Source organism: Muntiacus reevesi, chromosome 11, assembly GCF_963930625.1.
Source record: "Muntiacus reevesi chromosome 11, mMunRee1.1, whole genome shotgun sequence".
Taxonomy (NCBI): Eukaryota; Metazoa; Chordata; class Mammalia; order Artiodactyla; family Cervidae; genus Muntiacus; species Muntiacus reevesi.
Genome location: NC_089259.1, coordinates 49773068 through 49800748, shown reverse-complemented (window position 1 = coordinate 49800748; position 27681 = coordinate 49773068). Strand labels below are relative to the sequence as shown.

The following is a 27681-nucleotide window of genomic DNA, read 5'->3' as shown; positions in this document are numbered from 1 at the left end:
AGGGACGAATGAATAAAAGTACTTGTCTAGGGACAGCAAGGATCCCGAGCAAACTGCGGAGGCTCCACGGTCAGGCATTCCCTCGGCGTTTCGTCAGAGCCAGACCCTCCCGCTGCTGAAGCCAGGAGCGCTCTGCTCCCGGGCGGCCGGGAGGGCGGCCGGGAGCCCAGCCGCGCGCCGGGGGAAGCAAGTCCCAGCTTGGTGCGTCCGGACCGAGGTAACCGATCTGCTTGGTGTTTAATTCAAATCTGTGATTGAACCTTATCCTGGGGCTTCAGTTTGGATTACTTGTTAGGGGTGTGTGTGTGTGTGTGTGTGTGTGTGTGTGTGTGTGTGTGTGTGTGTTTTAACGTGTAGCTACAGCAGGTTAAAATGGGATTGGAGTGAAGGAGAGGGTTTGAGTGCTTGAACTCACTCGGAGCGGATAGAAACTTCCGAGTCAATCCAGATAGAGACTCTTCCAACCAGACCGAGTGGCGATGTCCGGGAGATTTTCCGGGTCAGCCGGCGCAGTCCTGGGGTGTGTGTTGGGGCGGGGGAGGAGTCCGACCACAGGCAGCGGGGAAGGAAGGGGTCTGGGAGTCCAGACACGCGGCATCCGGGGTTGTTGTGGAGTCAAATGCAAAGACTGGCGATGCCCTTGATCTCTAGGTGCCTTGATTTCCCCGTCCCCGCGCGCCCTTGGCCGGAACGTGAATACTGCTCTCTCTGCGCACACCGGGAGCTCAAAGCTTTGCTTTGGACACCCATCCTTTTTTCCTGTCACACCCCTTCCAGGATACCCCGCCCCACTGCGAGTCATTTACCCCTCAGGGGACGCAGGGGAGGAAAAGCCAGCGAAAGCTGGCTCTGGAGGGACGGTCTAGGGGCGCAGGCGAGTACCACGCGCCAGAGTTCCCCACTCCGGCGCCAGCTCGACTTACTAATACTTTCGCGCGCGGAGAGTGCCGGCGCTGCTGCGCTCCCGAATAGCGGCTTGCAGGGGCGTGGCTGGGGACGCTGACCCGGGTGTCCTGTCTTCCTTTCCTCGCTGGTCTCCAGACTCGGAAAGCTGAGGAGCGGCCACCCGACTCCCTCTGGAGCAGGCAGCAGCATGCAGCCGCTGCCCAGCTTGTGCGGACGCGCCCTGGTGGCGCTGATCCTTGCCTGCGGCGTGGCGGGGATCCAAGCTGAAGAGAGGGAATTCCCGCCAGTCGGGGCCACTCAGCCACTTCTGGGGACCGTAGAGATGATGGAGACCCCGACTGAGACCTCCTGGCCCGGGAGGTCCAACGCCAGCGAGCCGCGATCGTCCACAACACCGCAGATGCCTAGAGGGGGAAGGATGGGGGGAATCCCACCGCGCACCCCACCCCCGTGCGATGGACCCATAGAGATCAAGGAGACTTTCAAGTACATCAACACGGTGGTGTCCTGTCTAGTGTTCGTGCTGGGCATCATCGGAAACTCCACGCTGCTGAGAATCATTTACAAGAACAAGTGCATGCGAAACGGTCCAAATATCTTGATAGCCAGCCTGGCTCTCGGAGACCTGCTGCACATTATCATTGATATCCCCATCAATACCTACAAGGTAAGGAGTGCCTGCTAGGGTCGCGATGGGAGGGCGCACCCTTAGGACCGGGAAGATGGGAAGGTGTTTGCAGGGAGGTTCCTCAAGAAGAGCCACCCCCCCCCCCAACTCCCCCACCTCCACCCTCAGGCCCCACACCCCTGATTCCCCCATACTTCCAATAATCATTGGAACCAAGCACCCTTCTGGTTTCAGTAGCCCCCTGCTAAGCCTAGAAAAAGCATAGTCCCCAGACCAACTGCCTAAATATAACTTGGGAACTTATTAGAAATGTATTTTAACAAGCCCTCCAGGTAAAGTTTGAAAGGCACTGGTCTTGAAGGACCTTGTCCCTAAATTCAACTCGCATAAGTATATTCTCTCTGCTCAGAGATTGATGGACCGTGGACTGGCAGATTGTTATCACCTGAAAGCTTGTTAGAGCTCCAGGTCCACCCCAGATTTATTAAATCAGAACCTGCATCTTAAAATACCTATGTGATCCATATGCATACTAACCTTGGGAAGCAAATAGGTTTTTAGAAAACAAATGGCCTAAGAGAAAGAGTCCCAGACAGGTGAGTGGGAAAACACAGTTCATCTGCTGTGAATGACTGTATCGTATTTGGTCTTTACCGAATGCCTATGATGGGCCAAGCACCGGGATAAATGTGTTACTTTCCTTTCCTCCTTCTGACAACCTATGAGTAGGTATGACTCCATTTTATCAATGATAGGATGCTCAAGATCTCACAAGGAGTAAGTGATGGAGCTGAGGAAAATCAGGCCCAATCGGTCAGGTTCCAAAGTGCAAACTGCACCCCATCAATTACTTTGTGGACAAGACCAAGAACACTCAACTGCAGTCTGTCACAGTTTGAGTAGCTAACATCACTGTGTGATTACCACTGGCATCAGAGAATGTGGGCATGAAGAGTAGGGCAGGACACACCCCCACATGGTTTGACTCCCGCTTGCTGTGAAGCTCTGAACACATCCCAACATCTCTGGACCTCAGTGTCCTCAATTCTACAGTAAGCTGCTAGTATCCACCAACTGGAATTTTGCAGCGTTGAGAAAACAGCCTAAGGGAAAGAGATGGAATATTTTAAAGGACTATGCAAATATGTAAAACTCTGCATCCCCATCATAATCAGCCATAGAAAGTCACCCATCCACCCAGAACCAAAAGTGTGAGGGACTCAGAATGTACTTTGGGGATTTGCTTAAAGCTAGTTCTGGGCTCAGTACAAGAGTGGGGGTGGTAGGGAGGAAGGCATGTAGGGTTAGGAAAAGGTTGTGGGGAATTCTTGAAGCTTTGTGACAGGAGAAGTTACCAGATAGGATGCTTTTAAGTTGCCTTTTATGAATCTCTGGAAATTCTAATCCAAAAAGTCACACATTAAGGAATTCTAGAGATTTTTAAAAAGATTTAGAGATAGTATTTGGATTAGAGAAGAAGGAAATGGCAACCCACTCCAGTACTCTTGCCTGGAAAATCCCATGAATGGAAGAGCCTGGTAGGCTACAGTCCATGGGGTCGCAAAGAGTCAGACACGACTGAGCGACTTCACCTTCACCTTCACCTTCACCTTCACCTTTGGATTAGGAGCCAGGTCCTAGAAAGAAACACTCCCAGAAATGAGGGATAAATATATGAAATCCTAATTTCCTGTGTGACTACCAGTTTTGATGAACTCTGAGGATTTCCTGGGAGAAGCATGGGCTGAAATGTGTCCCTTACATGCAGTCCCATCTCCATTAGGACCAAAAGTAACCCATTTTAAGAGTCCTGAAGACCAAGTCTTACTGTTCCGATGTGGCAGAGGCATTCCTCAAACCTGACTTAAGCAACTTTAGAGTACAAGGTGTTGTGAAAACACTTTAAAATAAGTGATTTCTTGCTGTTCATTCGCTAACGTGTCCAACTCTTTGCGACCCCATGGACTGCAGCCACCAGGCTCCGCTGTCCTTTACCATCTCCTGGAGTTTGTTCAAACTCATGTCCATTGAGTCAGTGATGCTCTTCAACTATCTCATCCTCTGTCACCCCCTTCTCCTCCTGCCTTCAATCTTTCCCAACATCATAAGATCTTTCTGAAAAGGGAGATTACATCTAGTTTTGCTAGTTTTGTGAAAGATCTGTTAAGGAAGGTGCCAGGAAACCCCATGTGGTGAGCCCACTTAGATATCCTCCTAACTCCTGAGTCAGCTGGCAGGTGAAATCCTGTAGGGAAGGATTGAGGGCACCAGACATAAATCAGCTCTTCCAGGACCATCTTACTTTCTCTGCCCAGCCACATTATTACATTCAATAAGCCAAAGACAAGCCTGTTCCCAAAGGGGCACACAGGTTTTCCTTCCCTTTCAAATTCTTTTACGATTTCCCTAGGAAGTTACATTCTTTTCCCTGAAACCATTAAGTCTGTTCAACCTGTGTTTCTGTTTCTGAAATAAACAAACTAATGAGTCATTACAAATCTGGCCCTGTAGTCATCCTTATTAGCTATGAACAAATCCATCACCTAGAATTAGGTCCTGTTGCTAGGTTTGCCATCACTAAATCCTACATAGTGGCCTTCAGTTTATGTTTATAATATGCATAAATATGTGTCACTTGAGACATAATATAATAATAATGATTACCATTTATTATGCACTGTGTACTTGGTTTTGTTCATTTCAATCACTACAAGAAAGCCTATGGAGGGAGTATTGTTATCACCCCTGTTTGATGGGGAAATTGCATTTTCAAGAGATGAAGAAGTAACTTGCTTGATGATGTCACACCGCTAGAAAGTGATGAAACTAGGGCTTGAACCCAGGCCTTCTGGCCCTAGAACCCATGGTCCTCCCACCCTGCACAGATTGAGCTGCTCACAGCATGACCTTCTCTAGCCTGGAATATTGTTAGGACCTCACCGGAGTATAACGGTGCAATTATGTGATACACTACCGCACAGTAGGCTCCTTGGGAAGCATTTTCAGTTTTAATTTTGTCATCTGAAGATTTCTGTCTCCCGAAATTCCCCTCAGATGATCTATAATGTATAAAATTGATAATATCACTGTTTGCTCTTCTAAAGTCTTTATTTACAAAAACACCTAATCCAGGACTAGTTAAATGCCATTTATTTCTTTAAATAATTGTGTCACTATATAAGGAAGTTTAAAATTTCTGCATTTAGAATTTCACAGTAGTCAAGTATTATACTTCACACAAAGGAACTTAAGTGAATTATGAGTGTCATTTAAATTTAGCCTAAAGTGGGGTACTCTAGTGATTTCTAATTTTGTTTTTGTGGAGTGCTACTAGTCTCTTGAAAATCCAGTTAATTATCTATGTTATATGCTATATAAATTAATGTATAAATAGATAATTTGTGTGTGAAAGAAGTGTTAGTCCCTCAGTCTTGTCCAACTTTTTGTGACCCCATGTCCAGCAGGATGGAATTCTCCAGGCTAGAATACTGGGGTGGGTAGCCCTTTCCTTTTCCAGGGGATCTTCCCAACCCAGGGATCCACCCTGAGTCTCACATTACAGGTGGATTCTATACCATCTGAGCATTATATATATGCATAATATAATATACATTCACAATTTCTGAGGGTTCATATAATACTGCAACTCATCTATTGGTTTACCCCGGGTGTAGAAACTTCAGCATGAATCTGTAACTTTAATCTGGAGTTCAGTAATTCTAGAGTTCAATAAAGTTGACAAACCACAAAATGTCACAGATTTGGCTGAAAGGCGTGCGCCTTGATGCAGCTGTAGAAATGGGATGGGACTTCTCAGGGAGGGGCTGCTGTGAGCGCTTGACAAACCTCACGGCATGTGTATCTTCTGCCTCAACTCCTTCAAGGAACTGTTCTCTGGAAACTTCTAGACAGAGTCAGTTCTCTCACCAGGGCTCCTATGTCAGGGAGGAAATCCTGATTGACAGATGTTGTGGGAGACTCAGCAAACTGAAGCTCGAAGGGGGCTTCAGATAGGCAGGTAAGCATGTTAGAAATAAAAGCTTATTTCACCCTCTCAGCAACGCACACTGGGGCTGTCATTGTATTACATGAGCATCTAGATGAAAATGAAACCCAAGCATCCAAAGAGGACCTTTAAAAATATATAAGTGTGTGTGTGTATGGGCTTCCCCAGTGGCTCAGCGGCAAAGAATCCTCCTGCCGGTGCAAGAGATGCAGGAGACATGGGTTCAATCCGTGAATCAGTTGGAAGAAGGCATGACAACCCACTCCAATATTCTTGCTGGCAAAATCCCATGGACAGAGGAGCCTGCCAGGTTACCGTCCCTGGGGTCACAAAGAATAGGGCAGGGCTGAAGCGACTGAGCACACACACGCACATATATGTATATACATATTCATATGTAAATATATTAAATGTTATAAGAATGTATAGATAAGTAGATAGGTGAATATCATTGGTCACAGTACCTGGTATGAAGTAACTAAGTAATAAATGTTACTAAAATGTGTAAGAGAGTGTGTGTGAATAAGAATGGAAATTTGCTTTTCAACTTTTGCCATTATAAGCGTGACTACAAATAACTTTTTTGTATGGCTTTGTATGCATGTGTGACTATAGTTGAAGGATAAATTTCTAGAATTAGAATTACTGAATCAAAGGACATGTGCCTTTGTAATTTTGATAGACATTACTATACTGTCCCCCAAAGTTATTGTTGTACTAGCTTTGTTGTATTAGTTTGAGTCACTAGTTTATGTAAGATGTTACAAAGGTATACAAAGATGTTATTTGTAGTCATGCTTATAATGGCAAAAGCTGGAAAAAAAAAGTTTCCATTCCTATTGACACATGCACTCATACACATTCTAATAACATTTACTTGGTTACATTGTACCGGGTACTGTGACCAGTGATATTCACCTCTCTACTTATCTATACATTTTTATAACATTTAATATATTTACATATTAATATGTATATACATATATATTTACATATTTTTAAACATCCTCTCTGGATGCTTGCATTTCATTTTTCATCTGGATGCTCTTACGTAATATAGTGACAACCCAGTGTGTGTTGCTGAGAAGGAGAAATAAGCTTTTATTTCTAGCATTTCACATGATTATCTGAAACCCTTTTAGAGCTTCAATTTGCTGAGTCTCCCTCTCTGTCTCTCAGGATTTCCTCCCTGACTCAGAAGCTCTGGTGAGAGCCCTGGTCGGAAGCCCTCTTTGTATGGGCTTCCCTGGTGGCTCAGACATTAAAAGAATCTGCTTGCAATGCAGGAGACCTCGGTTCAATCCCTGGGTCGGGAAGATCCCCTGGAGAAGGGAAAGGCTACCCACTCCAGTATTCTGGCCTGGAGAATTCCATGGACTATATGTCCATGGGGTCACAAAGAGTCGGATGCGACTGAGTGACTTTCACTTTCATATATATATAAAAGTGAAAGTGCTAGTGGCTTAGACAAGTACAACTCTTTGTGACCCCATGGACTGCAGCCTGCCAGTTTCCTCTGTCCATGGGATTTTCCAGGCAAGAATACTGGAGTGGGTAGCCATTCCCTTCTCCAGGGGATCTTCCCAACCCAGGGATCAAACCCAGGTCTCCCACATTGCAGGCAGATTCTTTACCAGCTGAGCCACAGGGGAAGCCCTCATATATATATATATATGTATACATACACACACACACTTATATATATACATATATACACACATATATATGTATCAATGTCTATCTCTAAAATATAACATTAATCACTTTGCCAGTATTTATATGGGCTATGTATATACTGACCCAAAAACTAGTGTTTAAGTATCTGATGGGAGGGTAAATCTCTCCTTATTCACAAACTACTTATTGTGTCCTTCTTGTAAGACTAAAATGAATTAAATAATCTAGATGTTTGTTGCCTGTAGCATCCTGGCGTAGCAGCGATGTCAAAGTTGCATAGGAAGAGCTGAGTGTATTTATAGATGCTGTGAAGGTTTATGTGTTGCTAGTGATTGGTTGATTAGTTGGTTTGGCTTGGTTTGGATTAGCAGTGATATTTAAAAAAACCTTGAATGCAAGTTGAAGTTAAAATTTCTTCAACTTCTCTTAACATCTCAAGAAGTTAAAAATGCTTGAGTAAATATCGAACTTTTAAATTGTAACAAATTTACTTTCTTTGTGCTGTATTTACATGCATAACTGAGTTGATATATATAGTTAACATAAATATAGTAAATAACGGAAATATAGTTTCCTCTATGTATAAGCAAATTGCATTTAGTATCTTCCCAGGTGGTTCTACTGGTAAAGAGCCAAAAGGTATGAGATGCAGTTTCAGTCCCCAGGTCGGGAAGATCCCTGGAGAAGAAAATGGCAAACTGCTCCAATATTCTTACCTGGAAAATTCCATGGACTTTTTTTTGCTGGTGGGCTACAGCCCATGGGGTTGCAAAGAGTTAGGCACAACAGAGCTCTCACATGCACACACCTGGCATTTGAAAACAAATCTCCTTGTAAACTGATGAAAGATATCTACATGGACATTATTTTGATAAGGATCCAAGTATAATCAGATGTCTAGTGGTGGTGGAGAGCTTTCTAAAAATTAAGCTGGTGACCTGTTTGGAGTGCCTCTAGATGGTTTTATTGTTAAGACTTTGGAGGCTACTGTTGGAGGCAAAGAGGCTGCCTTCATATGTCTGAGAGGCAAAAACTACTGATCTTTAACATTTAGCTACTTCAGGTGGAATACATGTAACATTAAAATGCTGGTATGTCAAAATGGGAATTGCTTCACTGAACCCTCAAATGAGTTTTGAGTGAAATGACCTTGTAGTGACCTTGTCCGATAGTCAGGCTTTCCTGCTTGCAACACAATCAAAGCTATATTTCAATCAAAAGCACCTCTCTCACTTTCCAATCTTAGACTACTTCTAGCGCTTAACAAGTCTGTGTATGATTAACTAGTTTCATAGTTAGAAGTAGAAGTGAACAGAACACCATCAAATTTAACTTTCGAAGTTATACTTCTCTGATTAATAAATGGAAGTTTATGTGTATATAGCAACACAAGAAGTTAAGGTATCATGGAGTTGTTCTTATTGTTGTCGTTGTTTAGTTGCTGACTCTTTTGCAACCCCCAGGACTGTAGGCTGCCAGGCTCCTCTGTCCATGGGATTTCCCAGGCAAGAATACTGGAGTGGGCTGCCATTTCCTTCTCCAGGGGATCTTCCCGACTCAGGGATTAAACCAGGGTGTCTTGCATTGGCAGGTGGATTCTTTACTGCTGATCCACCAGGGAAGCCCCCATCATTGACTAAGCAAGTCTAATTTTGCCCAAGATAACAATACTGTTCATATGTCCAGTTAAGTAACTGTGATATTTTAGTGACATTTTAGTAATATCTGGAGATATGTTAGGGTTCACCAGCAGTTTAGCAGTAAAGAATCCGCCTGCTAATGCAGAAGATACAAGTTCGATCCCTGGGTCAGGAAGATCCTCTGGAGGTAGAAATGGCAACTCATGCCAGTATTCTTGCCTGGAAAATTCCATGTACAGAGGAGCCTGGCAGGCTACAGTCGATGAGGTCACAGAGTCAGACGCAACTGAGCACACAGAGATATGTTAGTAGAAGAAGCGTTTTGTACCCAGAACCGAACCTAGATACTTTTGAGATTCATTCATTTAAAGCAAAACAAAACAAAACAAAATTTAAGGATCACCAATTAATCATATTTGAAGTAGTAATATTTTAAAAGTATTATTAAAGAGTAAGACTATTCATTTTGAATGAACTGGAATCAATCAATAAATATAACTAAGACTTCAACACCCTATAACAGTCAACTACAGACAAATGCTTGTTGTCTACTCATATTTTTGTAACTGTCCAAATGAAAAAGAAAGGGGGATTTTTGTTCTTTTTTCTATATACATGAAGCTATTGGCCATCGTGGAATAAGAGGTCAATAGCAGATGTCAAATAACCCAGAAACTCAAGGCTTCCTAGTTCTGATTCACTGCTTCACATTTTGCCCATGGATGCCTGTGACAAAATGATTGGCAAACCCTTGGCCATGGACAATGGAAGGCTTCCCGGGGTTAACTCTATGATTCTTCTTGTGTTTGCCTTTGATCTGTCACTCGGTCACTCCATAAATCTAAAGCTCTTAAAATGTCAAGGCAATGTCTCTTTCAACATGGTAAGGCTTATCTATCAAAGGCTTTACATTTTTTCCTTTGCTCATTTTAAATGAATCGTTCAAGACTGAAGGTATTTCCATAGTTGTACAAGAGGATGATACAGCCAAGACCATGTTGTTTTGAAGCCAGGGAGCCAGGGTCTTCATTCTCTAAAGAAAACCAAATAAGGTTTTCACTGTGTAGCTAATATGCAATGGTTAATGATTTTTAGAGAAACATGCCTAGTGCTAATAAATGATTAAGTGCCTTCAAAGGTGTTGACAGATATAGCCTGAGCTGAAATGCGATTCTAGATATAATTTATGATGTGAAGCATTTTCTTTGAGGACTTTGCAAAGTTAAGAAGAGGTCGGTTATGTCTGGAAGATAACTGAGTGTGGTATATGGATGTACCTTAGCCGGCAAATTCTCTAATTTTAGACTTTTCTTTTTTTCTTTCCAATACTTTTAGAGATTTACTATTTCTCTTCCCTAAAAGATCCTCCGGAGAAAATGTAAAGAAATAAGAAAATGGCCAAGGTGGGGTGGTAGAAGGAAGAGGGAATGAGGGTTGTTCTTGAGTCAGAAATTATTAGCAAGGACTTCCCTGGGAGTCCAGTGGTTAAGACTTTGTCTTCTAGTGCAGAGGGTATGGGTTCGATCCCTGGTCAGGGAGCTAAGATTTCACATTCCTCGCAGCCAAAAAACCAAAGCGTAAAACAGAAGCAATGTAACAAATTCAGTAAAGACTTTAAAAATGGTCCACATCAAGAAAAGAAAGAAATATATCAGTAGAGTTGACTGAGGCATTTTGTCCCCAAGATTCCTTTCCAGACATATTCATGCCTTCTCACTCTTGTGTTTCCACTTCTCTCCTCCTTAGCTTCATTTTACTTTCCAGAAAGGAGTAACCCAGTTCTCTGGGTGTTTAGGTTCTATATGTCTCCTTTCCCCTCACACGGTGTTTTAATTTATATTAAAGAGCTTTTGACTTCCATAGTAATCAAATGTTTTCTAAGCACATTATTCCATAAACCATTCTCTGGATAGAATTAGGTTTAAGTAAGACGTGAAATGACTTAATAAGATTTGTTGAATTTATTAAGAGTCACTTTCTGAACCATGAGATCATCAGGTTGTAATTCCTTAGTTTCTCCAGGTGTCACAGTGATCTTAGAAGATTCAGCTCAGAGAAGTGAAACTGACCATGAAGCTAGATTTGTGAATAGCATTTCTTAATGCTCTTAGTTGAATCTTTTCAACATATGTGACATGTCAATGAAAGCTTTTAAGCACAAATTGAAGATAAGTTTTCAGGTTCAGATAATAGAAGAGTAGCCAACCAGTTATTTATTGGCTTGTTACAGATGTGGAAATAAATTTCATTGCAACCCAAGAAGGGATATATATTTAAGGTGAAGTTAATTTCCTCCTAAGACATATTCATCTTTTTATCTTTTTTTTTTCTGTCGCTTTGCTGCTCTTAGAGCTTTTGTTTCCAGAAACTTAACTCATTTTAATGGAGTCATTCATCTATTTCAGCAAGTCCTAGGAATCTTTTCAGAACAGTGGAAAGCTTTTTCTTTGCTGAAGTGCACACGACAGATTCCTTGGGGACAGGGTCTCTGTCTTACACAACTCCAGGGGGTGCTGTTCATACTGTAGTCTATTTAAATGGCACCTCTGGCCTATTCTTTAAGTGATTAAGTGCATTTTAATGGATGTAAGATGGAACTTGTAATTGATATTTGTCCCCAGGGCACAAGTACCATGTATACCAAGAAAATATTTTCTGTGCACTTGACCAGCAGCTTAAATTCTCACTGCATGTTTTTTTTTTTAATTAAATTTATTTATTTTAAGTTGAAGGATAATTGCTTTACAATATTGTATTGGTGCCCACCAAACATCAACATGAATCAGCCATAGATATACCTATGTATCCTCCCTCTTGAACCTTCCTCCCACCTCCCTCCCCATCCCACCCTTCTAGGTTGTCACAGAGCTCCAGTTTGAAATAAAAAAAAAAAAAAGAAAGGGAGATCAATCGGACGTGGGAAATCCTTGAATGAGGATCTTATCTTATTAAAACGCCAGTTCAAATGCAGAAAAAACTGTTATCTGCCACAGGAAACAGAGATAAAAGTAGAAGAATACACCCTTCCCCAAACTTGTGAAACACAACCACTCCATTATTTCCTTCTTTTGACTCTGACTGTAAAAATATTTCTATAATATCAGTCATTTGAAAGAAATGTTCACAGTTCATCACCAGATGGAACAGACAGCAGTCAGGCAAAGTAAGCCTGGTTGTCACTTGTAATGTGTAGCTCACCCACCTTCCTAAAAGCATCTCTGTGCTTTCCGCATTCATCTCCACCACGTTTACAAATAACACACCTCATAGAATCCCATCAGATAGTGAGAAATAGTGGGTTCTGTTTTACACCAGTCATTTCCCTGACAGGTTTGAGGAGGAGAGAGAGAGGGGAGGGGAGGGATTTTGCTTTCCACTTTTTCCTGTCTGCTTGGCAAGCGGAATTCCCAGAGAAGAGCCAACGCCTCATTTCCAGAGGCCCTGGCTTTATGTGTCCAGAAGACTTGATCATCTGGAAGGGAGGAGGACCTGGACTAGACCGTACAAAATCAATCAATCCATAGTAAGCACAGTCATCTCAATTCTCAGTAGAATTGTTTCAAATATGGGAACTGAAAAGCTCGTAACAAGTCTTAATATAAGATGTCTGTCTTATGATCAAATTCGTTCATTCATCCATGAACTCATTCATTCACCATTAAGAGCCAACTCACTGGAAATGACCCTGATGCTGGGAAAGATTGAAGGCAGGAGGAGAAGGGGATGACAGAGGATGAGATGGTTGGGTGGCATCACTGACTCAATGGATGTCATTTTGAGCAAACTCCGGGATGATGGTGAAGGAAAGGGAAGCCTGGCATGCTGTAGTCCATGGAATCACAAAGAGTCAGACACGACTTAGCGACTGAACAACAATGACAACATTTAATGAGCAGTCACCGTGTGCCAGGCACTATGCTAGCCACTAAAAATGTTGTCGAATATTCTGAAACTAAGAACCAGTGAAAGCTCAGTGTATTCTGTTAATTTTTTTTGAAAAATAGAAAGGAGAAAGGTGATTATGGTTAATGAGACAATTGGACATTTGTTAGTGCAAGATGGTTAACTTTGGCATTTCCTGACCCTATGGGGCTAGATTCCATTGGGTATTAAGAGTGGTATGTATTAATAGGATTTTCTCCGTTTAATTTCTCAAGAATGTAATTTTTAATTAAAAAGAGAATTGGAAAATATAAATTTTCCTAGTTGGAAAGATTTTGTAGGACTCATTTAGCAATACCTTTAAAGAAAAGACATTGATTTTCTGTTCACACTATTTATCCTTTTAGAAATTTTTTAAACTATGTAATGTAAAAATATGTATATACTATAATAGTACATAGTATAAACTATGTACTATAAAAATAATTTAAAATATGATATGAAAATTTTTTGTATTCTGTTGTCTTTTTTTCTTTCTCAACAGCTGTTTCAACATAAAGTTATGAAATCATGGGCATCTTTGAGTAAAAACCTTATAGTCAGTGTGACCATGGCTGTTTTCAATCTAGTGTTTATTTGTTTGTTTATTTGTGTTTATTTATACAAAAGAAACGTGCTAGCAAAGCAATGGAAGCTTTAGGTGAAAGAGGCAACCCTGAGAACAGGCTATCATTTGTCAAATGAACACTACATTGCTTCTAGGACCAACACTAACAAAAGCTCTTTCTCAAATGAGTCATCACCATTGCAAAAAAGTGTCAGTAACGGGAATATTTTCTGACTGGCTCACATTTGAGAAATGGTAAGTAATATGTAGTCAAACTTAATTTTAAACAGGACCCAAACATTTAAGTTATGTGGCAGGGACCTAGAAACAATATTGATCCCTGACATTTTTTTTTTTTTTTTTTTTTTTGCAATCAGAGAGATTTGATTACATGCATGATTTGTCTTCAGTACTCAGATTTTGCCCTTAAGTTATCTAACTGAATGACGAAAACTGAAAATAAGAAATATGAATGTGTTATTGCTGGGTTTAAAGTTAGACTTGCTTCTTCTTGCAATAAAAGAGAATCAGTTTCCTCTACCAAAAGGAAAACTGAATCGTTGAACTTCAGATTATAGGCATTGGGTGTCATTATTTTTGTCAAGAAATAGTGAAATAATTTCCAAGAATTATGAAAACCTCTAAGAACATTCTTTCACCAAATTTTAAAGTGGCGTCTTGGTTGAGATTGATTTTTTTTTTTAATTCACAGCTTTTCCTCCACAAAGGGCAAGAGATTAATGCCTTTGCATTCTTAATAAGCTCCAAGCCCTAAATTGCCAAGACATTCTGGACGGAGGCCATTTAGACTGAGATGAGCATCAACAGTAGGCATGGTCTATGTCACAGGAGATCAGGCTTCTCAATGTCTCCACAAAGCCTTCTGATGAGAGAAGCAGAGGTTGCCAAAGTCATCCTTCTGACTACAAAATGAGAGAAATGGGCACTCACTCCCCCACCTCTGTGGCCTCTCAGGACTGGCAGCGTTCATGTCTGAATTGAAATCATGAGGGGTTTTTTGGCAGTCTCTTTTCCTTTGGAAGGGTAGATTAGAAAATTGTAATCTGTCGGTTGTGATTAAGCCTCTGACTATCTCTGTGTTGAACTTAAAAAGAACTGCTACAATTTTTAGTTTGTGTTTCCCTGTCCCCTGTGATAACTTGGGTCAGAGGTTGGACTGCAGGCCTCCCAGTGGTATGAAGAGCAATCATCCAATGTCTGGTCTGAGCCAAAAGCAATAATAACCTCAAAACAGAGCATGGATTCAACGCAGAACTCATTTTCATTGGCCAGATGTCTCTCCCTTCAGTGACCAGACACTCATTCATTTTGACTCATCCAATGACTGTACCTTGTGATACTCACATTTGCATATTTAGAGATTGTTCAAGACAATAAAATACTTGAAACTATCTGAATTTTTGGACATTAGATGAATAAAATAGCTAGGGAGTTATCTATTAGTCACCTGCGTGAGCACTGTATGCAGGCTAAGTCACTTCAGTCGTGTCCAACTCTTTGCGACCGTATGGACTATAGCCCTCCAGGCTCCTCTGTCCATGGGATTCTCCAGGCAAGACTACTGGAGTGGGTTGCCGTGCCCTCTTCCAAGGGATCTTCCTGACCCAGGGATCGAACCCACAATATCTTATGTCTCTTGCAATGGCAGGTGGGTCATTTACAACAAGCACCACTCTGGAAGCCTCACATAAATAAGTGACCAAGGACGAATATATTCCCTGGTAGCTCAGTTGGTAAAGAATCCACCTGAAATACAGGAGACCCCGGTTCGACTCCTGGGTCAGGAAGATCCACTGGAGAAAGGATAGGCCACCCATTCCAGTATTCTTGGGTAACCCTGGTGGCTCAGCTGATAAAGAATCTACCTGCAATGTGGGAGACCGGGGTTCTCCTGACTCGAGTCTCTCACGAGGGTCAAGTTATTGGTGGGGCTGCAGTCATGAGAAGGCTTGTCCAAGGCTGGGCACTTGGCAACTCAGTGCCAGCTATTTTCAAGTGACTTCAGTTTCTTGCCATGTTGCTTCTTCACAGGGACCCTTGAGTCTCCTCCTTGACACAGCAACTCCCTCAAACGATGATCCAAGAGCGAACAAGGAGGAAGCCATAATGCCGTCTATGAACTAGTCTCAGATTTCAGGCATCATCAATCCCACCACATTCTATTCACTAAATGTGAATCATTAAGTCCCTCACTCCCTTTCACCTTCAAAGGGAGGGAAATGAGCTTCACCTTTTGAAGGGAGGACTGTCAAAGAATTTGTGGGCATGTTTAATACTGGAGTGAGTTTCCATGCCCTTCTCCAGGGGATCTTCCCAATCCAGGGATTGAACACAAGTCTCCTGCATTACAGGTGGATTCTTTTACTGTCTGAGCCATCAGGGAAGCCCTAAAAAACCAACATAGCAAGTTAATAAACTTCTAAGTACCTCTAAGTCTTTTAACCTATTAAAATGCAGATTATAGTAATTTACCTTATAGGATTGCTTTGGGGATTCAATGATATACCATAGGTAAATGACTTAGAATAGCGCCTGCTGCTGCTGCTAAGTCACTTCAGTCGTGTCCAACTCTATGTGACCTCATAGACGTCAGCCCACCAGGCTCCCCCGTCTCTGGGATTCTCCAGGCAAGAACACTGGAGTGGGTTGCCATTTCCTTCTCCAATGAGTGGAAGTGAAAATTGAAAGTGAAGTTGCTCATTGTAAATGTTAGTTTTCTTTTTTCTTCCCCCTCTGATACATATAAAGACAGAATGATTAGAAAGACTATCACCTAGATGCAGTAGTTTATACCAAACTGGATCTGGAAGGATTCTTTCAACTGATTGGAATCTTTTTATTATGTTTTCAAGGGTAATTGGCAAGTCTTCTAAAGTACTTTGAGCTTGTAGCTGGTTCAGATTTGCCAGATCCTGGGTCTTCTACATTTCTGTCAATGTCTTCACCATTCATATGATCAACCTCTTTGAGTTTTCTGACTCCTCACATCTTACATCCAACCTATCAACAAATCCTGCTAGCTCTGTTTTCAAAATATATCCCATCTATAATGCATTCCTTTCAGTTGCAAGGCATCACAAGTTTCAGCCCATGATCTCTCATCAAATCTTCTTTTCTTGACTATTTTGTCTATTTAGTCTATTCATAGTCTACCATACCACTTTCAAGTCTATCTTGAGCATCCAGAGTGATCTTTTTATGTTTTTAGAATGAGAGGGGCTTGGGTTTTTTTTTTTTTTTTTTTTTTTAATGTGGACCATTTTTTTTCAAGACTTTGTTGAATTTGTTATTATATTGCTTCTGTTATTTATGTTCTGGTTTTATTACCCATAGGCATGTGGAATCTTAGTTCCCTGACCAGGAATCAAACCTGCAACTTCTGCACTGAAAGGTGAAATCTTAACCACTGGATCACCAGGGAAGTCCCTGGAGTGATTTTTTTAACATAAATAAAATGATGCCATCTCCCTGTTCGAAATATTGCAGTGGATTTCCTTTAAAAAAAAAATCATGCTCCTCACTCTAACTACATCTAGACTGGTCTGGACCACTCCAGCCAGCCTTAAGAGTCTTCTTTTCATCTCTTCCTCTCACTAGGCTTATTTTGACCTCAGGGCCTTTGTATTTGCTCTTTCCTCTGCCTAGAATACAATCTGCATGGCTTACTCTTTTATTTTAGTCAAATCCCTACTAAAGGTTGCCTCTTGTGAGAGAGACATGACTGGTTGTACAGAGGTTAAGACTTTGCCTTCCAATGCAGTGGGTGCAGGTTGGATCCCTGGTTGGGGAGCTAAAATCCCACATGCCTCATGGCCAAAAAAAAAAAAAATCAAAGCATAAAGCAGAAGCAATATTGTAACAAATTCAATAAAGACTTTAAAATGGTCCACATCAAAACTATCTTTAAAACAAGAAAGCACCCCAAATTTCATTACAATTTCTCAGTTCAGTTCAGTCGCTCAGTTGTGTCTGACTCTTTGTGACCCCATGAATGGCAGCATGCCAGACCTCCCTGTCCATCACCAACTCCCGGAGCTTACCCAAGCTCATGTCCATTGAGTCAGGGATGCCATCCAACCTTCTCATCTGTCGTCCCCTTCTCCTCCTGCCCTCAATCTTTTCCACCATCAGGGTCTTTTCCAACGAGTCAGCTCTTCGCTTCAGCTGCCACAAATCCTGTGAACACCATGTTAAGTATTTATGTGTTCTTTCTCTGCCTCCCTCACTAGACTGTAAGCTCCATGAGAGCAGAGAGTTTGCCTTGTTCACTGATAAGCTCCCATACTCCATATGGTGTTGGCACATGATGAGTATTGAATACATGTCTGTTGCATGAATAAATGAATAAGCAGAGTTATGAACCAGCCCATGAATCCAGAGGTCACAAGTTAGAGGCTGGTCTGATGTATAAAATTATTTTGTTAACATGATGTTATTATCTGTTAGTGTTTTCGTTTTTATTTTTTCAAAAATATGAATTAGTTGGCAATTTTTATAAATTGTGAGATTTTATATAAACATTTGGGGATAAAAATCAAGATATTTTGGTATTGGGGATTTCTTATCAATAATCACATCATGTTTATTAGCAGGGGTTCCTTTTAGACAGGATTTACCCCTAGACCCCTCTGCCCTCTATTATTTCCTGACACCAATGACTTTCTTGCTCCTGGCTGCCTTCTCTTTTGTGTGATCTGCCTGGCCTTGCAGGCTTTCTGACCCTAGAGAAAGCATATTTGCTGTAAGTTTGCCAACATTTGTCTACATGTCAGTGTAATTTTCATGTCTGCCTTAGAAATGAAATTGGTCTTATGCTGGAGCTCTGAGTCATATTCGTACTGAGACATACGTTTCAGCTTTGGGTGCCATTCTATTTGCCAAACAGTTACCCAGCATGACAAACTCTACAAAGACATGTTACAAGTGAAAGAATGGAAAGACTTAATTATATTTCAAACTAGTTTTCAACTTTGGAAGGTTATTCTTTAAGACATTAAAACACACATCTGTAGATTTAAAACAGTTTCTTTTCAAACTGGGTAAACATCTGACCCAGATGTTTACCTAATGTGATTCATTTACATTGTGTGTGGGGCATAGCCAGTTGTCCTACAAAAGAAAATCATGAGTTTAACAAAAGATGGCTGCATAATTAGTTTGAAATAAAAATGTATGTATAGTTTGCATACTAAGTCATTTTGCTCACTGAATAACCAGTGCCTGTGTATTTTAGGGACTTGAATACTTTAAGCATCTGCTGTGTGTCAGAAATTGTGCTAGACAATTGCAGAAGTTGTGTTCTGTCTGATAGGCTAGGGGTTGCAGACAGCAAAAACTTAAAAAACAAACAAGTGTACTATACGATACACAATAGGAGTTAAAAAGTGCTGTAGTAAAGTGGAGTAGGCAGATGAAGATGGGGAGGCCTGACCATTTCCTATCCTTTACAGTGTGGTCATGGGAGGTCCTATTGAAAAGATGAGACTTGAGTAAGAACTGAAAGAAGTAAAGGTTTTAGCCAAGTGGATCTGTGGGGAAAAGCCTTCTGGGAGAAGGACGGACTCAAGTGAAGTCTTCAGGAAGAAGTGACCTTTGTGTTGAACACAAGCTGAACAGTGGACTGACTGACAGTGCAGTTGACCAGAGTGAAGAATGAGTACACGAACACACACTCTGTTCTCCATAGGAGTCTTCTGTGCTTAAGTCGCTCATTCATGTCCAACTCTTTGTGACGCCCATGGACTGTAGCCCACCAGGCTCCTCTCTCCATGGGGATTCTCCGGGCAAGAATCCTGGAGTGGGTTGCCATTCTCTTCTCCAGGGGATCTTTCCAACCCAGGGCTAGAACCCAGGTCTCCTGCATTGCAGGCAGATTCTTTACTGTCTGAGGCATCAGGGAAGCCCAAGAATACTGGAGTGGGGAGCCTAGCCCTCCTCCAGGGAATCTTCCCAACCCAGGAATCGAACCAGGATCTCCTGCATTGCAGGCAGATTCTTTACCAGCTGAGCTACCAGGGAAGCCCAGGGAGTCGTCGAGTCTCTCTAACTAAGGAACACTTTTCACCTGTTTTTGATTAATCTTTAGTTTTATTTGGCCACCGGCTGAGCATTGGGAACTTCATAAAAGTACGAGAGGCATTTTCAGCACTACAGGCTCAGTTATTAAAATTTTTTTAAACTGGAATATAACTGTTTTATAATGCTGTGTTAGTGTCTGCCATGCAATGAAGGAAATCAGCAGTATGTAGACATATATCCTCTCTCGCTCAGCCTCCCTCCCACTGCGCCCCATGCCGCCCCTCTAGATCACCACAGAGCACTAATCTGGGCTCCTGGTGCTATGTAGCAACTTCCCTTTTTGAAAGGAGAACTTGAGCAGTTGGCCCCAGTTGGCCCTGCAGTAGAAGAGACCTTGACCCTAAACTCTTGTTCATGTGTAGCTCATTCTCCCGAATTGGCCGCCCTTTCATGATTGCCAGCCCACTCTCTTGTTCCAAATATCTAACAAATGCAGGTGATTTTCAGAGGAGTCCATGAGAAAAAGAATAAGAACTGGAATTTGTTATTTTACTCCACAAGCTCATTCACCTCCACTAAGTAATACATACAGTTCAAGGGCACCCTGTAAACATCTTCCTAACAGAGCTTGTGTCTCCTCAATGCAGCTGCTCGCCAAGGACTGGCCCTTTGGGGTTGAGATGTGTAAGCTGGTGCCTTTCATTCAGAAGGCCTCCGTGGGCATCACTGTGCTGAGTCTATGTGCTCTAAGTATTGACAGGTAAGAGCATGTGTCTAAGCGACATATATCCTGACCATGATCCTAGTGGTTGCTACGTTACTTAGAAAGTAAACTGTAATTCAATAAAAACCAGGCTCTGCCAGCTTGGCAATTGATTCTGTTTTGTTCTTCAGATATCGAGCTGTTGCTTCTTGGAGTCGGATTAAAGGAATCGGGGTTCCAAAATGGACAGCAGTAGAAATTGTTTTAATTTGGGTGGTCTCCGTGGTTCTGGCTGTCCCTGAGGCCGTGGGTTTTGATATAATTACCAGTGATCACATAGGAAATAATCTGAGAATCTGCTTGCTCCATCCCACTCAGAAAACAGCATTTATGCAGGTAAATTTTACTTTTCTTTCCCTTTTCTGCTCTTGTCTTATAAATGTTTACGTATTTTCCCCCAATCTCCTCTTCTTGGGACATTATTGATTTATGACTGTCCTTGGCATAAATTAAAAGTATAGGTCCCAGGACCTCAGGGTTAACAGCAGGACTAGTGACCCATGCTGCAAGAAGCTAGGTCCTTACTTCTCCAAGAATCCCCTGGTTCTTGGGAATACAGATAAGCCAAGTTGACATAGGAGAATTGATGGGAATTTATAGCTTTTCTACTCAAATTCACATAAGAACTGGCAGCTACAACATATTTTGCATTAAGCAACACAGCAGTCATTGGAGGGAGTGTGTGGTTAAAAGAATGATCAAGTAGAAGTCACCCTGGTATGGATAGACTGGTAGAAATCTACGTGACTTCATGAATCTTGGTATGAATGACAAGCCTGTCCTCTCTCTAAAGTGAAAGCTGCCATTGCAAAGAACTTCATCTTGTCTTTATTTAAGAGTGTTTATTTAGGAAATGGGGGAAAATAACAATGCGGGTCATCAGAAAATAGACCGTAAGTGAAAAAGGCTCTTCCCAACAGAAAGGGTGAGGAGTTAATGCAAAGGGAGTGGATCCAAATGTCACAAATAATTATTTTCTATTTTACATGTAAGTTTATATAAGACTTTATGTGTATGTGTATAGATCATGATAAACAAAAGATTAAAGAGGGGCTTTAATGGGAAACTGAAAATGAAAATGCTGTTTCCTTGTTTCTTATTAGTTACAATGGGAAAGGTACCGTATGGGTGTGCACTAAGTCACAATCATGTCCCACTCTTTGCAACCCCATGGAGCATACTCCACCAGGCACCTCTGTCCATGGGATTCTCCAGGCAAGAATACTGGAGTGGGTTGCTGTACCCTCCTCCAGCAGATCTTCCTGACCCAGGGATCAAACCCGCATCTCTTATGTCTCTTACATTGGCAGGCAGGTTCCTTACCATAAGCACTACCTGGGAAGCCCAAAGTACTGCATAGATTCCATAACTTCTGTTCCAACAAGACATATCTGGAACAACAATCTTTAAAAGGAAAAGGAAAAAAAAAAACAGAGAAAGAGTACGAGAGAAGTCATTTTATAAGCAATTTTGATTTTTAGTTGATAGTTTAGATGCATACATCCCTAAGCTAAATGTTTACTATAGACCTCTTCCTACCTGCTTTCCCCAGAAACAAACTTGTTAAAGGGTGAGAAGTTCCCCAAAACACTAGAATATCTTTACACATCCAAATGTGGTATTTCACACAAAGAGTTTCTTTCACTTATGTAAAGACAAAAATATTTGAGTTATCAAGCATTTAAAATTTTGCCCAATTGCTTGCATTTTTATATATAATTATAGCACACTGCCTTAGAGAATTGAAATGCCTTTTAGGAAAAGTTTATTTCACTTAATTTTTTTGTTCAGCAGACAAAAAAATTCTACATAGTAGAATAAAGATTCTACTGAAAGATTCTACATAGTATTTATAAAATGGATCTGCTTTAGAAGATTATTCCTGATGAGCACTTTTTAATATTTGATATGTAAAATTTTCTTACAGGGAAATATTAACTATAGCATCCTTTCTTCCCCATAGTTTTACAAGACAGCTAAAGACTGGTGGCTATTTAGTTTCTATTTCTGCCTGCCATTGGCCATCACTGCATTGTTTTATACCCTGATGACTTGTGAAATGTTAAGAAAGAAGAGTGGTATGCAAATTGCTTTAAATGATCACTTAAAGCAGGTAAGGAACTAGAAATATTTGCTGATTCATGATTACAATTCCAATTATGAATATGAAAATTATTGTGGTGATAATAAACTAAAAGTGTCATATACTAGAGCATTATTCCTTTTTCTTAGTCTCATATTCTTAATATGTTTTATATTGTCTATCTGGAGATATCCTACATAATCTAAAGGAATGTAAAAAGAGCCATCACTTTCTTAGATAAACCGTTTTTTATTGGAGTATAACTGGTTTACAGTGTGTGGTAGTCTCTGCTATGAATCAGCTATATGTATACATATATCCCCTCCCTCTTGGACCCCCCTCTCACCACCACCCCATCCCACTCAGCTAGGTCATCACAGAGCACCGTCTAAGCTCCCTGTGTTATCCTGCAGGTTCCCACTATCCATTTACACATGGTAGTACATCTATGTCAAACCTAATCTCACAGTTCATCCTAACCTCCTCTCCCCCGCATGGTGTCCACACATCCTTTCTCTGTGTCTGTGTCTCTGTTCCTGCCCTGCAAATAGGTTCATCTGTACCATTTTTTCTATATTCCACATATGAGCCATTACTTTTTAAAGATGAATCTCTAGGATGAGAGGAAGGGCTGGCTAGTTAGGGGGTTTGAAATGGACATGTACACAACTGCTATATTTAAAATGAATAACCAACAAGGACCTACTTTATTAGCACATAGAATTCTAAATGTTGTGTGGCAGCCTGGATGGGAGGGGAGTTTGAGGGAAAGGGGATATATGTATATGTATGGTTGAGTCCCTTTTTTGTTCACCTGAAACTATCACAACATTGTTTATTGGCTATACTCCAACACAAAATGAAAAGTTTAAAGAAAAAGATGAATCTTAGTCATTTAGGTTCTAATTCACAGTAACTATTCAGTTTAAAACTCTGTATCCTGAATTTTTACAAATGCCACTGACTTTTTGTGAACAGTATTAAACATTTTGTTTGGAAAGAGAGAATGCTGTGATTATAATGAGCCATCCATTACAGAGTCTGACTGCGGTTTTATTTCAGAGACGGGAAGTGGCCAAAACAGTATTTTGCCTGGTCCTTGTCTTTGCTCTGTGTTGGCTTCCTCTTCATCTTAGCAGGATTTTGAAGCTCACTCTTTATGATCAGCATGATCCCCGTAGATGTGAATTTTTGAGGTAAGTAAGGTAAAATAGAAATAGTTGTGTAAATAAATGCCAATTCAGAAGGTTTTCCATTGATTCCTTTCATTGGCAGGAAGAGAGAGTACCATTTCTCTAATCCTAAGGGAGCAATTTAAGATGCCCCCCAACTTTTTTTTTTACTTTTACTTCTATTTCCAACGGAGAAATAAGGGGAGCTTTGGAACACAGAATGGAGAGCCAGGGCTGTCTGAGTGAGTGAGTGGCATGATTGAAAATACCAGATCTGGTTCTCCATTGCACTTTGTAAATCCTTTCTTTTTTAGGCAGCCTGAGCACCTACAAAATAGATTTCATCTTAAGGCAGAGAATTGAGCGTGGGAGTGGGAATGGGGGTTAAGGATATGACAGGGGCAGAGAATAAGAGAAAGAGACAGAGGCAAAGAGAAAGAGAGAGAGACAGAGAGAGATCAAAATCAGCAAAGACTAGTGATAAAGTCAAAATAATTATAAATGGGTAATTTTTTAATTTATAAAACACAAATGTCTGTAAAGTATATGTGCTCAAAGCACATAAATAAATTTTTGTATTATTTTTGCAGCTTTTTGTTGGTATTGGACTACATTGGCATCAACATGGCCTCCCTGAATTCCTGTATTAACCCAATAGCTCTGTATTTGGTGAGCAAAAGATTCAAAAACTGCTTTAAGGTAAGAGAGTATTCAAAAATCAAAAACCCTTTTAATCTGGTATCAAATATAACCCTTTCAAACTATTATTATTTCTACCCAGAGCGATCTAGTCAACTGTCTTATAGTTTTCCCTTGTATTACATGATAGATGATTCTTTAAATATAAATTTTGCTCTTAAATCACTATAATCAATTTCTCCCTACAAATCCTAGTCAACCATTCACTACTGCCTCAACCAATCAGTTTTACTCATAGAGTTACTCAGAAAATGAATAAAAAATTACATGCATTGATATCTGAATGCTATCACATGATAAAATAAGAACTACACATGAATTAAATGCACTATTCCCCTTTTTGGAAGATTTTGGACTAGATAGCACAGAGCTAATTATAACTAAGTTAGTCTCCTTTTCATACACAGGTGAGAATTACAAGTCAAACAAAGCAACTTAATTCAAGTTCTACCTTCACTTTTCTGCCTTCGTTTGATAGTAGTGTTCCTTGATATAGAATACATGAAATTATTCCTCATTTGGCTGCTTCCACTTGTGTGTAACATCCACCCATTCATTCACTCCTTCAGTTACCTAATATGGAATAAAATATTCCTTCCCTTATATCCACTTGTCCCTAGTGTAACCAAACCCAGGTTGGCTGCTTGTTGTTCATACACCAATAATTCCAGAGGAAAGTGTTAATAAAGAAGAAAAATGCTTTCATCAGAAAAGCCAGCAATCTAGGGAGATGGTGGACTCAGACTAACTCCAAAGATTCTTTTCAGCCATGACAAATTTTAAAGAGAAAGATGGAGAGAGAAGAATCTCAGTGACTCATCAGGCAGGTTGGGTTCTACCTCTCCATGGAAGGCAGACTGTCTGGCTCTCTCTTCAGATGTTTTCTTGCCAGTGATCTGCTTGCAGGATTCCTTGGGGGGACTGCTACAGGTACAGACCTAGTCCTACTTCTTTTTATCTAGGAAAAGCATCAACAGGTTAGACAAGGCATCTTGTGCACTCAGTTGAGCATTAAGTCAGGAGTTAGTTTCAATTGCTTAGTGATCAAATCCCTAGGTGTTAGTCACTGAGTCATGTCCAGCTCTTTGTGACCCCATGGTCTGTAGCCCACCAGTCTCCTCTGTCCATGGAATTCTCCAAGCAAGAATACTGGAGTGGGTTGCCATTACCTTCTCCAGGGGATTTTCCCAATTCAGGGATTGAACCTCAGTCTTCTGCATTGCAGGCAGATTCTTTATCCTCTGAGCCACCAGAGAAGCCTATAATTAGGTTCTTTTAAGGTTAGAAGTCAACAGAAATAGGCAAACAGAGAAGGGACAAAGGAACTGCTTTCAGTTCACCCCTGTCAACCGCCATTCCATTTCTATGGGATTGGGGGGAAGTTCTAGGGCACCATATTCTCAGAGTGGAAGACGTCAACATGGGTCTGTAGCATCTCTGCTGACAATTTTAGTTGTGTACTTAAATATATGGGCAGAACAAGTTACAATTATTTTGATGCCCACAAAGTTACAGATTATTATGTACATATGAGTATGGTAATATTTCCACTTGCATAGGAAAAAAGCTTTGAGTTATATATTTATCAAATATTAAGAGTATTTCTCAAGTAACCAAGAGTAAGTATCCAAGAATTGTCTATTTCATTTTAATTAAAAGATGAAGAAGTTTAATTATATACATTTTTCTTCGGGTGTAGCTTATAGTTTAAAAAATTATGAAATACTGCTTCTGTAGTTATATGTTTTTAAGGGGAAAATAAAATGGCATGGCAAGAAAGTGGCCCAGGAATTGCTGTTCCTGCAGAGAAAGCCAGAATTCTGGTGAGCAGGAAGGGTTGTGATAGTGTAACTTGATGTAAACTTGTAACGAAGTAACTTTGTTTTGTGCAGTCATGTTTATGCTGCTGGTGCCAATCATTTGAAGAAAAACAGTCCTTGGAGGAAAAGCAGTCCTGCTTAAAGTTCAAAGCTAACGATCACGGATATGACAACTTCCGTTCCAGTAATAAATACAGCTCATCTTGAAAGAAGGAATATTCATTTTCTTTATTTTGGACAGAATTCATTCAAACAAAAGGGTGTCTGCCAAAGTGAAACAAAACAACGTGTGTGTTTGCACAAACCAATGTACAAATGCAAGAATGATTATTTTCTTCACACCCAAGAGTTCCACATGACGTTTGATAAGCTGTTTACACCTTGAGAAGACAAGCAGTGAGAATTAAGCAAGCCTCATTGTGAAAGCACTTAAATTCTTTACAGTTAGCACTTCACTATGTTATAGCTCTTCAGAACTTCTGGTCTATTCATACACCACTTACATTTAACTTGAGTTCACTCAGAATTCCTGTGAAAGATGTTTATTTTTGTAAATCAAGATTAATCTGATGTAAAGGAAAAATGTGTCACTGCAAAACAGAATTTTTAGATGAAATTTAAATTACTCAATTTAAAATTTTAAAAATCTTTTAAAGCCTCACACCATTGGTGGGACTATGTTTGGAAACAACACGTGAAAATAGTTCAGCTGGTGGATTTTTGACATTAGAGACATATTTAAATGATCAGGAGGGAGAATCAGAGAGACTGAGGTTTTTGAAAATCATGCAACTTTACATTCAGATAAGATCAAATGTCACAAACAGACAGAGAGAAAAGTTTTGGAATGCCATCCCAAGACACTGCTTTGAAATCGCCTATTCGTGTACTTGGCAAAGAAAGGACTACCTACAATTTTTTTGAGGATTATTAAAGCATTCTTCTTTTACCACTGTAGTTTAAATGCTGTATGCTTAGTTTTGTCTTCTGTAAACACTTAGCTACAATACACAACGTGTAGATATTAAACAGAGGGCAGGCCCCGGTGTTCATACCTTCACAATGGAGAGATGCCAGTAACCCCATCATGGACGGAATGTGAGTTGCCTGGAGCATTGACCATATGGTAAAGGAGACAGCAGCATCTTCTCTGCAATTAAGACAGTATCTGGCATATGTATCATGTGATAGTTACAATACTGTCTCTAAGATCATAGCTATTACAGTCAGTGTAACAGTCACCTTTAAAGCTTATTACTAATTTTTATATTATTTTTGTAAATAACTAATAGAAAGGAGTTCTGGATGCGGTGCTTTCCTGTCACAGGCAAACCTGCTACATGAGACTGTTAAGAATCTTTTAACTTTGTGCATTCTTGCCAAATTCTTTCATCTCCCCAGCAAAGTGCCTTAGGTTAACTCAGATGAGATGTGTGTGAAAGTATGTACGAGAGAAAAACGGAAGACAGAGGAAATGAGATGGGGCGGGAGGAGACCCAAGGGGACAGATTCCCATTCTTAGCCTGATGTTCGTCATTGCCCTTTACATCAATGCAAAAGGTCCTGATTCTGTTCCAGCAAAACACAGTGCAATGTTCTCAGAGTGGCTTCAGGAATAAATTGGGCCCAAGAGCTTTGACTCTGTCTTAAAATATAACAGAGTTTCTGATTTTTCTTTCTTTTTTTTTTTTTTTTTTGGTAACCCAGAGCCACATGTTGGGAATAAATGAGCAACGCTGCTTTCCAGCACCTAATGTGA

General features: G+C 40.6%; 1 protein-coding gene across 1 annotated transcript; it reads left to right on the top strand.

The window, feature by feature from the left end:
* On the top strand, nucleotides 1-26879 carry EDNRB (endothelin receptor type B). The gene is made up of 8 exons (XM_065902178.1): nucleotides 1-217; nucleotides 1042-1573; nucleotides 20033-20145; nucleotides 20280-20484; nucleotides 22112-22261; nucleotides 23294-23427; nucleotides 23994-24102; nucleotides 25995-26879. The coding sequence occupies exons 2-8, from the start codon at nucleotides 1094-1096 to the stop codon at nucleotides 26127-26129; spliced, it is 1326 nt and encodes a 441-aa protein (XP_065758250.1). The 5' UTR covers nucleotides 1-217; nucleotides 1042-1093; the 3' UTR covers nucleotides 26130-26879.
* The last annotated feature ends 802 nt before the right edge of the window (nucleotides 26880-27681 follow it).